Source organism: Passer domesticus, chromosome 18 (assembly GCF_036417665.1).
Source record: "Passer domesticus isolate bPasDom1 chromosome 18, bPasDom1.hap1, whole genome shotgun sequence".
Lineage (NCBI taxonomy): Eukaryota > Metazoa > Chordata > Aves > Passeriformes > Passeridae > Passer > Passer domesticus.
In genome coordinates, this window is record NC_087491.1 from 2,591,501 (window position 1) to 2,605,501 (window position 14,001).

The window sequence follows — 14,001 nt, forward strand, 5'->3', positions numbered from 1 at the left end:
CCAGGGATGCCCAGGGTGGGGCTGTTGGGGGGTCTGGGCAGGGCCAGGAGCTGTTGTAAATGACCCTGGTGGGTTCTGCCAGAGCTCAGGGTGACCCAAAGATCTGGGAATCAGCACAAGGATGGAAGGAGGGACCCATGAGGCAGCTCCTGCAGCCTGAGCACCAGTGCAGCTTCCTAGTAAGTGCCATCACTTCCCCATGGACACGGGAGCTGTGAACTCACCTCAGCAGCTTTCCTGTGGTCATCCTCATTGTCCAGCAGCCGGACATCCACGCCCAGGCAGCGCAGGTAGCGCCCCAGGCCCTGCAGCATGTTGTCACAGACCACGCTGAACTCCTGGGGGGAGATGGGGGCAGGAGGGCGTGAGGGATCTGTTCTGGGTCCTTGGCATTCCTAGAGAAAGGCAGGAGATCCATAAGGAGCAGAAGTCTGATTCCCAGTACATTTATGTTTTTACTCCCTGCGTTAGTTCACCCACCATGGCACATCCAACTGCCTCCTTCCACCTGTGTCACCACCTCCCCATGATCTGCAGCACCTCTAGATCCTCCTTCCCATCCTTTCCACATTGCCATCACCACCTGGGCAGAGGGCAGAACATGATGGGGCTAATTCTGAATTTGCCATTCTCTCACTGACCAGTTGGCCACCTGATCCAGGGACCTGCAGCCTTTCCCTGGAGAAGAGCCAACCCGGCCTCCAGTGCCCTGCACAGACATTCATCTTCAAGAAGTCACAGAAACATAGTCAAGGCTCATGTTCCTCTAAATTAGTCTGTAATTAATAAGCATGTGCCAAAGCTACGACTTGGGACAGACAAAGGGAGAAACAGGTAGACAAAGCAACCACGTCAACTCTGTTATCTTTGGAAGGTTAAAAATAGGCAGTGCCTGAATTTTGTTTGTTTTATTTCAAATGTCTGCTGCTGGGGGAGTTCCTGCACTTGGAGGACTTTGGCTTTGGGAGGCTCCCAGAAGTACAATAGCTAAATTCATGGAGAAGGGAAGTTATTAAGGAACTTCCAATGTCCAGCTTTTGACTCCAGGAACTTGAATCAGCTGGGATGACTGAAGGACAGTGCCAGCAGCTATGCAGGGAGCCAGCACTGCAGATCAGCTCTGCAGGAGCTGGCCCCAAGCTGGGAATGCTGTGGCACACCAGGCAGCTCCACCTGGGCTCTCCATGGGAACCAGCTCAGGTCCAGGAGCAACACTGGTGTGATGCTGCAGTTCCCAGCAGCTGGTACCTGCACCCAGGGCTCTGCAGCACTGGGCAGACTGGGCTGTCACCAGCTCCTGCAGGACCCTGGTCAATGCAGCTGTGACACCAGAGCACAGTGACAAGGGATGGAGCTGCCCCCTGAAGCTGGGACAGTTGGAGACACTACCCCTGGCTGCTGCTGCTGTTCAAGCAGATGTGCAGGAGCTGCAGCTGGCTCGCAGCCAGTGTTTATCCAGTGGCCAGCACTGTCACACAGAGCTTTTTTCTCACATTTCATGCCAGCAGAAAGCAAAAAGCTTATAAAGGAGAATAGAGTCATTAGCTCCACTTCAGACAAGGAAACACTGAGAAAGAGAGCTTGGAGTCCTGCAGGATGCAGTCAGGACAAGTCTGCTGGTTTTGGTGTCCCAGTCCAGGTTTTACCTACTGCCCTCAGCTGATGAATCTGACTGTACAGAACATAAGGATGACCCAAGGGTTTCCAAGGTGATTGAAGCCTGAAGTGTTCACTTTTCCCACCCCTGCAGCAGCCACCCAGCTCTGCTGTAACACACAACGTGCACATGAACGCAGTGCTCAGGGAGCAGCTAAGTGTTCTCCTGCCTGCTGAAGGCCAAGGGATGATGCACATTTACACACAGGTGGACACAGTCAGCAGCATCTCAGCCCAGCCATAGAAAGGGGCACGGATTTCAGGAGCTCCACACACACTTGGGGCTGCTCAGGATACACAAATACACACAGTGGGTCTTCTCAGGCAATAACAAAATGAGATTTGTGCCAAGGTTTCCAAAGGTGCACAATCCACTGAATGGCTCCATTTTAAAAGTAAAATGTTATTACTGAGAGGCACCAGTCACATTTCAAGATACTTCAGCAGAGTTGCACAGCTCTGGTGGAGTTTTAAGGCTCTGCCACAAGACAAACTTCTGGGAGAGGCCTCTCATGGAATGTGGTGGTGGGCAAGGAGGCAGAGACAAGCCTTCAGCAGAAAGGCATTTTTGAAGGATCATTTACTTTTAACTTCGCAGACTTTTACTCCAGACACAATAAAGGAGATATTCCCAGTGTGAAAGGAAGGTGTGGAAGCTCAGTATAAAGGAAAAGTAAGGAAGTAAGAGTTTTGAAACCTTGGCCACAGAATCCAAACCCAAAATGTGGAAGGAGTGTTTCCATGAGCAAGGCTCACTGGGCTTAGCACACAGGTCTGCACCCACACTGTGAAAAGACAAGTGAAACACAAAGAGCAGGGAAAGCTGGACCCAGGCAGGCCAAGGAGAGAGCTGAATGTCATGGGAGGGAGGGGTGAGGAGTATGTTTAATGCAAGGGTCCTGAGAACAGCCGTGCACAGTGAAAGGTGTGACTGAGAGCAGCGGTGTGTGATTTGCAGGGGTCTTGAGCAACAAGCAGCTCTTTGAAGATGTTTACAAACCTGTCCAGAAGGTGATGGTGCTTCTTGTTTATTCAGCTGCTTTTTTACCCTGGGTTTTTTGCTCTGTTTTCCCACCAGACTGTCTGTCAGGTCTGAACCCAGACTGAATCTCTCGGGGTCCTTGCAGAGCCTCTCATAGATCTCCAGCAAGCAGTAGGCATCTGAGGCTGCAGGGAAGAGAATGTAAGCCTCAGCTCATATGAGGCTCATTCAAAAGTAAACCAGAGGTTTTCCTGAGGCAAGGAAGAGCCCCCACCTTTGTAAAAGCCACTGTGAACAACTGTGAAGCTGCAACTCCCTCTGGTCATACCCTCAAGCTCCAGGACTGACTCACGTGAGCATCACAGCTGAACCCACAGTCACAGGGGGTGAAGGCAGCAGCTCCTAAAGACAGGCTCTGCCATCTCCACTCTAACCCAATAACCCAATGTAAACTGCAGTGTGGCTCTTCCAACCACCACAAGGTAGCTCCAGCCAGCCCCTGTTCCTCACCATTGTCCCTGAGCCTGCCCACGGCTCCTTATCACTCCTCTTGACAGGAAGGGAACTTCCCCAGGAGATACAACATCTGAGCAGGTACTGCCCGAGCTGTTTGCAATCACCTGCCCACATTCACTGCCGTGTGCTGCTGCTCCCTGCAACAGCAATGGGAGAACTCTCCCAGCCAGTCTGACAAGTCCAGTGATTAACTTTTGTGAGAACTGTGTCAGCTTTAAGGATAGTTGAATTTAAGAAAGGGCTGGTTTGCATCAGGAGACTGTCCTTTGATGCACCAGGAAAAGATTTAGACCCAGACTTCTGACTCTGGGGTAATCAGCAATAAACTCTATGGGTCCCTCCACAGCCCTGAGTCTGTGCTGCAGTTTCTGACACCATATCTGCCCATTTCAAACCCGGCTCTAACAAGCACTTCACTGTGACAAATGAACACAGCATTTGTTTCCCAGGAAGGCTGTGAAATGAGGCAGAAGGAAGTGGACTTTCCTCCTTTCAGTTACTGAGAGGAGTTTCCACTGAGGTGATGTTTCATCAGACAAAATCTGCAAAGCACAGGAATTCCTTCATAAGGGAAATAATGAATCACTGGACAGTTTAAACTTCAACCATTAAAGTCATGTCCTCAAAAGGACAAACAAAACATGTGCTGACTCCTTTGAACAGGAACTAATCTGCAAAGCCATTTTCTTCCTCTGCTACTTAACGACTTTCCCGGGGCCAGAGCAGCCAAACACAGCCTGGCCTGGGCACCTGCAGCACCCAGCCAGGGCCAGACCTGCATAGAGGATCTGCTCCTCCCGGAGCGGCCGCTTCTCCCAGTTGGACAGCTGCTCTGTTTTATCCAGAGGCTTCCCCAGCACATGCTGCACCAGGAGGCTGAGTCCCTTCTCTGGCTGCCTGACCCCTCTCTCCTCGTGGCTGCGCTCTGGGGACAGTCCATCGACCTTCCGGCTGTCCTTCCCCCACTGCAGCTGATGGAAACAAAAAGACAGAAACCACCTGGTTATGAAGCAGCTCCCAAACCACCTCCTGATCCGCTGGTGGGGCCAGGCACAGCCCTATCACATCCTTCTCATGCCTGGCATATTGAACCCCAGCCCTCAGCCAAGAGCTGGGATGGCACGAGATAAATATGGTGTTGGGTTATTTCTTTAACAAACACACTTGCTGGAGAGAAATCTCTTCCATAGCCAAGGAAGGGAAAAAAGAGCATTCTTGTTCAGCCCTGCACCAGAGAAGCAGGACTGGGATGAGGCTCCTTAGGGGTCTGCAGGGTGCTCACCATGCTGTAGGCTGCTGGGCATCAATGCAATAAAGAACCAGCAGTGGCAGTTCAGCACCTTCCTCCTCCTCGTCCCAGTGGGAAAAGGCATTCCTGTGACACTCTGGGCAGCAGCCCCCTCTGCAGCTGCCATTTCTCAGCTTAAACTGAGGCAATGGCTGTTGGCAGCTATGTCAGCCCCTACAGCACTTCCCAGGTTAAGCTATCAATCCCAAAGATCTGCTTCACCTCAACCCACAGCCTCAAAAACACTCTGTACATTTTACCCATTAAAATGGTTGTGCTGAACATTTTTGCAGACTGCTGAAAGCTCCTCTGTGCAAATTCGGGGACAGATGTGCTTCAGCTGACCAGAAATTCCTGTGCTGAACCCATCAGCAACCCTCCTAGGAACATCAGAGTTCTGTACAAATCATTAACTCCACCATATCTGCTTCAATAATGCATGGCCTTGGAGTAGCAGAATTTGTACAAGAACTTCCTCTTCCTAAGTTGCTGAGAAACCTTGTCCTGGCTGAATGGAGCTGGGTCTCCAAGAGCTTTTCACAGCTTTTATAAAGGCTATGAAAAAGCTGTCAGTACCACAAGCTTTAACATTTTAGTTGATGAAAACAAAATACTTCTATCTTCCTTTACAGAATCCCAACACCTCAAACCATCTGGAGGAAATGGTCTCTTTACTCATGCAGCCATCTCCCTGCCAATCCAGGATGCAAACACACAGTGTTGTGGATTCAGGACAATTACCCACCAGCACATGCAGGAGACACCATTTCCCACATCTCCATGTGTTTATCCTTACTTGTTTGTCCACTGCAAGAAGATCCACCACACCTTGCATTTGCTTCTCTGTGTCTTTTAAAGCAGAACATGTGGCTGCAAGGCTGCTGAGGTCTCCAGACATCCCATAACCTGGAGAAAAATAAGTCCAAATCACACAGGTAGGAAAGCTCAAATCACACTTAATGTACTGCAACTTCTTCTAGTTCAGAGTCAAAATGCTAACAAAATATTTATAAGCATTGGTGGGAAGACTGTTCAAATAGGGAACAAGACTGGGTCCGTCTCTTCTGTTCCCAAGAGACAGTCCTTCAGATCAAGGGAAAAGAGAGGTGCATGAAAAATTCTGAGTTTAAGATCAACTTACTTAAAATCTGGGAAAGGTATTTATGAATTTGCCTTTGAAACCCAGGTTTAGCAGTTCCTGATAAAAGCCTCCAAAACCCATGTATGGTAATTCAGAGATCTCTGGTGTCCAGCACAGCAGCTCTGGGACAGGGACAGCACACCCAGACAGCTCTGCCCACCAGAATTACCTGAACCATTGAAGACTGGGTGTCATTTGGGGATTAGTACAAAGCTAGGACAATCCCAAGTCTGAGAGTGCAAATTATATCAGGAATCCTGGATCTGACCTGACATGGGGAGATATAATGGCATGGACCTGTGTCAGGGGAGAGTCAGGCTGGAAATCAGGGCAAGGTTCTTCCCCCAGAGGGTGCTGGCACTGCCCAGGCTCCCCAGGGAATGGGCACGGCCCCGAGGCTGCCAGAGCTCCAGGAGCCTTTGGACAGCGCTGCCAGGGATGCCCAGGGTGGGGTTGGTGGGGGGTCTGGACAGGGACAGGAGCTGGACTTGAAGATGCTGGTGGGTCCCTTGCAGCTGAGGATTTTCTGTGGTTCTCTAATCCTGTATTTCTATCCTTCCCAGTTACACTAGTCACTGTTTCCTGGCCTGGCAGTACCCGAACACTAAGGCTACAAAAGCTGGTTCCATTGCAAGTGCATTTATGGAATGACAACACCAAGTGCATCTAGGAATGACAAAAATAACAAAACAGTCCGTGTGAAGTCCCGAGGTGGGGAAGAGAGAGGGGTGTTACCTAGTTTAGTGATGGCTGCATCTGAATAGAGCATCTGGATGAAACGGGGAAGCTTCTCCTTTTCCCCCTCAGCCTCAGCTTGCTCGAGGAGCCGTGGCAGGTCCAACAGGAACACCTCATCCTTCAGTGCAAGTTGCAGGAGGGCGACACGGGGCTTCCCCACCATGCCAAAGGAAGGCTTCCACTCCATGTCCACACCAACGACCTGCCCAGGCTGCAACACAGACACTTTCTGCACCCAGAGCCTGCCTGTGCTTGAGAGGAGCCTGGAGAATCTGTCCAGGATGTGAACATTTCCTCCACAGCACCTGCAGCTTTTTGTGCAAACTGCCACAGACACAGGGAACTCTCATAGCACCTGCGTCACCACGGGAAACTTCCCTGGCACAATTCCTAACACCTTCCCCAAATCAGACCAGCCCAAAGGAGCAGCTGCTCTTGCCTTGGAGAGGTAGGCAGTGGATGGCAGTGGCCACATCCAACTCTGTGTCTCAGCCTGACATGGAGTTCCAGCTCCCTGACCCTGCCAGGCCAACCCCAGGTAACACTCACCTGCAGCACCTTCTCCCAGCACTGCAGCGTCTCCTCCCATGTCTGCAGAAAGTGAATATTTTCCCGTGGAATAGGAAGCTGGTAGTAGTCCTTCTTCTTACTGGCCTCATAATTATCTGCTTTTTTGACCTCTTCTACCCTGCACACAATCAGATGCAACACTTTGAAGCCATGGAAAGCCAGGAGGAAATCCTGGATTGGAGCAAGAGGGTTAAGTTTTACACCCCTTATTTCACCCTGATCCTCTCTTTCCCCATGACACTCAGCTCCTTCTCAGAGAAAATAAACTAATCAAAAAGATCCAGCTCCCTTGGAGAGATCACACATTTCCGGATAGTCTTTTTCCCATAGAGACTTGAAATGGTTCATTATTTGGGAAACTATTAGTAACCTTATGTTTGGGAGGCTGTGTGCCCAATTTTGCAGCAGAGCAGCTCTCCCTGCACAAACACTTTCCTGTGGGTTTGTGTGCATGGGGAAGTCAATATTTGTGTAAAATATTTAATGAAGGTGTGCAGCCTCAGGTCTCCAGGAATATTCTCACCTGCAAAGCCCAGGAGCCCTGTGTGGTGTGACCAGAGACAGATGATGTCATTTATATGCTGGTGCCACCTTGTTGTGTGCAGTGTGAACTCCCTCTGGGAACCTGTGGCTGTGTTACTCAATAGACAGGGCAGCCAGACTGTTTTATGGGGTTTCATGGCTCTGCTGACTTTATAGCAGCTACCACAGCTGGTATCATGACTGGATGAGTAAACTGCAGTACAAAGGGGCTTATTCATCCATCCCAGCTCCTCACACAGGGCAAAGCACACCCTCACCTGCCTTCCCTCCACAGCACAGGATTCCCACAGCACAGAGATGTAGTGATGGGTTTTATCTCTGGATGCACAGGCTGTGGCTCAGCCACACACCTGTAATCACCCCTTTGTGTTTTGAGGGCTTATCCCTCATGGAAAAACCTCCTGGCTCCCAACTGGCGGCTGCTGTGGCTTCAGGAGGGAGCAGGAGGGCAGCTCTGGCTCTGCTTTGGAGCGAGGCAGGAGCATGTCCAAGGCCGACAAGAGTTTCCTCTGCTCCAAAAAAGCCGTGGACCCTCTGGAGAAGTGTTTTGATGGTGCTTACATCTGTGTTGTATTTCCTGAGGTGACACAGTGCTTGAAAAAGTGCAGATCTGCATGAGAAGGAAAAGCAGATCCACAAAACTAGGTTCCCTGAACATGAACTGTTCAAAGCCATCTGTGAGACCTTCCCAAAATCATCAGCATTAAAAAATAATAATTAGTAAAACTTTGGCAGATCTGCAATCACCTCAGTAAAATAGACGAATATTTGCATTGTTGATCTGGCAGAGGAAGTGTAAGAACCCTCAGCAGCATGAAGCAATTTCACAGAGCTTCTGTGTACTCAGGATGAGTTTAAAATGCCCCTTTCACAGACATTTCCAGGCTTATGACGAACAAATGCAGTATGTGCAGGGCCACAATGGAATTCAAGTGTATGGGGGAAGTCTTTGCAAACTTCTGTCCCCATGGACGTATCACAGCAGACAATTTAAAGCAAATATAGTGTTTGTATGACAAGCAATCTTCATGGAAAAGGCACCACACAGGGGATTTACCTGTCCTGGATGTGCAGCTTCTGAAGCTCCTCAGCCACAGCCTGAGGCAGCATTTCAGAGGGCACCCGGCAGTGCTGTGCCCAGCGCGCCGCCCCACGCGCGTCGCAGTGACGGAGCAGCGACTGCACCAGATGTCCCTGGAGCCACCGGTTCTCCCCAACTGTGCTCTGCAAGGGCAGGGGGGGAAAGCAGACTGTCAGTGCAACTTCCATCATGGGGGCTTCCTCTACTCCTACTCGTTGTAAAAACCTTATTCCTTACATCTAGTCTGAATCTCCCCTATTTTAGTTCAAAACTCTCAGCTCAACTTCTGTTGCAACAGGTCCTGCTAAAAACTCTGTCCCTATCTTTTTTTTTGGTCCCCTTTAAGTACTGAAAGGTCGCCTTGGAGCCTTCTCCAGGCAAGCACCCCCAGCTCTCCCACCCTGTCTCCAGAGCAGAGGGGCTTTAGACCCTGGAGCATCTTATTGGGATGGCTTTCTTAGGATAGACATTCCTTGTCTCTCCAGGGCAGACAGTGGTGTGGAGTCTCCTCCATCCTTGGAAGTATTTGCATGGATTGTTGCGGTTGCCAGTCATCCATAGGTGCCTATGAATGGGATTGCCAGTCATCCACAGGGCAGGGCACATCAGTAAAGCTTTCCTGAGTGGTGTTCAGAGCCAGGAAAAGGCTGACATCACCCCCAAGCCTCCTGCCCCCAGTGCTGTGAGATGGGGGCTCCGGGACCCCTGGCAGCAGGCACAGCCATGGGTGGAGCCAGGCTGGCAGTGGTGTCACCCTGCACTGGAATTCAGCTGGATGAAATGTGCTGCGTGAGTCCCACATCCAGCTGGGGTGAACAATGATTGCATAAAGGATTTCTTCCCTCTGTGTCTGTTCAAGGCCCCTATGAGGGTGAGAAGTGGATCATTGTTTTGGGACAAATGCACTCTGAGGTGTCACTGTGTCACTCCCTATGTTCACACCTGCAAACAGGGAGGGCAATTTAGGACATTCCCTGCTCCCAGCTGTTCCCTGAAGGAAGGGAAGTGCCTTGGCCCACTGCAGAGCCTGGGGACACCAGCACAAACTCACCCTGCCTGTGGTTCAAACCCAAACCCCAGCTCTGGCTAGAGCATGGCACAGTGCCCATCATGGCAGGGGTCAGCAGCCACTTGCAAGGGACAGTGACAGTTGAAGAAAGCTGGATGCACCAGAGCTCTTCTGCCTTGTCCACCTCTGAGAGGTGCAGGTGTAAGAGGAAATACAAACACAGTGACACCGAAGGTCACACCAGCTCCATGGGGCGGGAGCTTCCCCTGCCCCCTGCCCAGGCCACATGTGCTGCAAACATCCAGGAGCCCCCACAGCCTCGTAGCAACTTCTACTCTCTGACCTAGTCATGGATCTGCCCTTGAAGTTAATATTGTCAAGAAAACTAAAACAAGCTGAAACCCTATATGGTGGCCCAGGACCTGTAGCTCTAGGACTGGCACTACAAACAAGAATTTCAGAGGGGTGAAATGCTCAGATCCGCACTGGAAGTCCATCCCCACCCTGCCCACGCTGCTGCCACCTGCCGTGCGCTGCCCACCCGCACTGCTCGAGGGCCCCAGCCTGTTCCCAGGGAGGGCAGCACCTTGCTCCCTCTGCCCAGCATGTAGGAACAGCTCCCAGCTGGGTGGGAGGCCGTGGCCGTGGGGCCTCATTCCTCACATTCCTTCGGTAACTAAAAGGTGAGAATTTGTCTTCAAAGCAGACACCGAGATCAGGAAACAAATCTGTTGATGGCCCCGAGGTAAAAAGGAAGGGAAACAGAAAGCCAAGGAGAGAAAAAGAATGACCCCCACCCAGAGGTGCAGAAGGGGGCAGAGGCTCAGAACAGCTTGGAGGGATCTGGCACCCCAGGCAGCAGCAGCCTGCTCACAAAAACTGCTGCCTCAGCACTCTGTCTGCACCCCGGAGACTGCCAAATGCCAAAGCACAGCTCTTCTCATGGATATGCCGGGGCACAGTTTTACTGCTGTTCCCAAAGGGCTGGGGGCACAGCAGGAGCCAGGGGGAATAGCACAGGGGTCCCGCAGCTCCCCAGGGGCTCAGGTACAGGAGGGAAGGGGCAGGGCAGGAAAAGGACAGGACACATTCTCCTGCTCGTGCTTCTTGCCCTCTACATTTCCCTGGCCGTGCCAGTCCTGACCTTTGTGCCTCTCTCCCAATTCTGCCTTCGGTGACTGAGCTCAGCCAAGCACTGAACATGTGAAGAGGGGCTGAGTTAAACCCTCCTGCACATCTGCCAAGCCACTTCTCAGAGTCCTTCCCAGAAAGAACATATTTTCTTACTAACATTGCAGAGCAATTCCCTCTTCTTGCTCCCCTTGTGTCCATCCTGTTGTCTTCCTGTCTTTTTTCTAAAACACAAACTCTTTGGTGCAGGAGCTCTCTTCAGTTCACCCCGAGTCAATTTTTAATAAATCTCAATGTGGCAGCTTTATTTCTGGAAATAACGAGGTGCAGATTTTTTAAATATTATTTTAATGATAACAGATTTCTTCTTTCAACCACAAAAAACAACTCTGTAAAGAAGGTTAATCTCTCCAGAGATATTCCATCTTGCATTCTGAAACAGAAAATAGCTTTGTTTGTCTTTTTACTGAAAAAAAGAAAAAACCCAACATTGCTCTAAAGGGGAAAGGCTTCCACCGCAACAGCTCTGCAAGAGGCAAGAATGTGGAAACTCTGGCCCCAGAGATGTGGGCACAGATGCAGAGAGCAATGTTTCACCAGGGATGACATTTCATGTGCTTTGCTGTCAGTAAATGAACACTTCTCAAGAGGAAACTGGCATGGGTGTTCTGATCAACATCAGCAACACCTCTGAGCAGGAAAAGATTCTATAGAGCGTGAGGCTTGTTTACATCCCTCTTGGAATTCTAGACATATCATACATTCTTTAATCCATAGGAGCACACAGAAACCCCTGACACCAACAATAACCCATGATTAAAGCTTTCCACAGTGATGGCTGCAGATTTCCTACCCGTAAATCCTGTTCTCACCGCCAAGGCTTCACAAAGCTCACACCAACCACACAGGGCAAGCTCAGCAATGTCCTGACCTTAACCCATCAACCATTTCTCAATTGGCACCAATAATTTTGAAACCAAATATCCAATATCTCCCTTAGAAAGCACTCTACCCAACCCTACATCAGTTTTATCTGTATGTGTTAAGCTGCATTTCAGTCCCAGCCAATTCTGCCCTTTGCCTCAACATCTTTTCCCAAAGAGGGACGTTATTCACACCACTGACATTGGCTATTTGCAGAGTCAGATTTTAATTTAACTTTTGAATGTCTTGGCCAATATCCCCTGTTTTCAAGTGCTTCCAGAACCAACAAAACCCCCTCCTGCTAGTGTAGAGAAAATGTCAAGGAGAATATTTTAGAATCAGCAATTTCAAAAGGGGAAAAAGAAAGCAAGACTTGAAAAGGACAAACCCCTGTCAACAGTGGAGGGCACTGACAGCACTGCTGAGTTCCCTGTGGTGTGGCAGGTACAGACACCTGTGCTTAAACATTCCCTGAACATGTCCCTGCAACTTTATTGTATTTGTGCTCAAGGTTTCTTTTTCAAAGTTTGTGCATGCATCACATCATTTGTGCTGAATGGGGAGATGCTGCAGTGTCACCATCAGATGTCACTGAAAGGAACTCCTTGAAGCATAAGTGTGCAGCTGCAGCCCTCAGAACCAGCTCAGACCAGGGCCACAGCCTGTTCATAAGGGGATGAGGATCCTGTCTTCTGGAGAGCCTACAGAGATCCTGGAATCCCAGAATGGTTTGGGTTGGAAGGGATCTTAAAGCCCATCCAGTTCCAACCCCCCTGCCATGGGCAGGGACACTTTCCACTATCCCAGGTTACTCCAAGCCCCATCCAACCTGGCCTTGGACGCTTCCAGGGATCCAAGGGCAGCCACAGCTGCTCTGGGCACCCTGTGCCAGGGCCTCACCACCCTCACAGGGAAGGACTTCTCCCTAATGTCTAATATAATCCTGCCCTCCTTCAGCCTAAGGCCATTTCCCCTTGTCTTGTCACTGTCTACCCATGTAAAGTCCCTCTCCCTCTTTCCCATAAACCCCTTCAAGTCTCAATAGGCCACGATAAGGTCTCCATGGAGCGTCTCTGCCTTGGGCTGGACACCCCCAGCTCTACCAGCCTGGCTTCAGAGCAGAGGGGCTCCAGAGCATCTCTGTGGCCTCCTCTGGACTCCCCAGCTGGTCAATGCCGCTGTGGTGCTGAAGACCCCAGAGCTGGACACCATGCTCCACGTGTGGAACGTGGACAGGGGAAATCCTCTCCCTTGGATAAAAGAGGCCAACTTTCCCTTCTGTTCATCCTGAGCAAGGTTTCTGTGAAAGCAGCAGGTCACTTGCCCACGGCCACCAGCCACAGCCAGAGCCTGAGATCACCCCAAGAACACCCCGAGAACACGCCAAGAACACGCTGCTTTCTCATCATTTGAGCTGCTCTCTCGCTCACAGGCACTGGGCACTAATTTATGAGCTGCAGGAGAGCTCCATGGAGGGCCCCGCAGCCCGGCTTTCCGATAGCGATCAGCTGTCACTGCCGGAGCCGCGCCCCCGAGCGCGGCAGCCATTACCTCAGCAATGCCGGGGAAGGGGCCTGATCCTCCGGCACAGAGCCGCGGCACCGCGGCCCCCGGGGCATTTCACATCACCTCGCTCCTGCTTTGGCAAGCTGGACACTCGGCTTCCGGGCCCCCAGTGCCTCTTCCAAAGGCAATTCAGAGGAGTCTAACTTGGGATATCACTGGCAGGGATCAAGGCAAAGGCAACTCTTAAAGTCAGCTTGCCTCTGTACTGGGACTCCTCACAGGGAGCTGATTGTTCTGGGCAACCTGGAGGAAGCTGCTGGTTTCTGGTGAGCAGCTGAACAATGTTGTGTGACAGGATGCATCTGCTCCATGTTCCTGTGTGCCTCACACAACCACGGCCCAGTGGCAGCCCGAAGACTCACAGCACACAGCTTCTCTGGTAAAGCTCACCCCTACAGGGGCTTTGAAGGTCCATTCCAACCCAAACCCTGCTGGAACTCCATGAGATGGTCACTGGGTTGGAGCACATGGGCTTGTGCTGAGGGAGCAGGGCTTGTTCAGCATAGGGAAGTCCTGGCTGCATGTAGGGGAATATAATCCCCTCTTCAGTTTTATCAGGAGGGACCATACACAAGATGGAGTCAGATCCTCACAGAGATTCCAGCCAGGCCAAAAAGTAAAAAAAGGGGACAGTGAGAGTGGTTAAGCACTGCAACAGGCCCAGTGGGGCAGTGGAACGAGGCAGGGCATGCAACACCTTGTCCCACAAAGCTGGCCTTGCTCTGAGCAGGAGGGCAGAGATGAGCTCTCAGAGCAGAGCTAATTTCAAACTGAAATGAGGCTCTGATTGTGTGATTAGCAGTGCCCTGCATTCCCCAGGCTTCTCTCCACACAGACAGGCAACTTCTTGCAGCAA

At 50.9% G+C, this 14,001-nt stretch overlaps 1 protein-coding gene across 21 annotated transcripts in view; it reads right to left on the reverse strand.

Annotated features, from left to right (window-relative positions):
- Positions 1-14,001, reverse strand: part of EXD3 (exonuclease 3'-5' domain containing 3) — a 254,263-nt gene that overhangs the window by 126,673 nt on the left and 113,589 nt on the right. For all 21 annotated transcript variants that reach the window (XR_010348975.1, XM_064393456.1, XM_064393451.1 and 18 more), the window contains 7 exons: positions 8,492-8,658; positions 6,871-7,009; positions 6,319-6,532; positions 5,239-5,348; positions 3,930-4,125; positions 2,657-2,823; positions 225-395 (listed from right to left, as the gene is read on the reverse strand). Coding sequence is in view for 20 of the 21 variants with exons in the window: in XM_064393456.1 (XP_064249526.1) it covers positions 225-395; positions 2,657-2,823; positions 3,930-4,125; positions 5,239-5,348; positions 6,319-6,532; positions 6,871-7,009; positions 8,492-8,658 (1,164 nt within the window). In the remaining variant the exon portion in view is untranslated. The remainder of the gene's footprint in view (positions 1-224; positions 396-2,656; positions 2,824-3,929; positions 4,126-5,238; positions 5,349-6,318; positions 6,533-6,870; positions 7,010-8,491; positions 8,659-14,001) is intronic.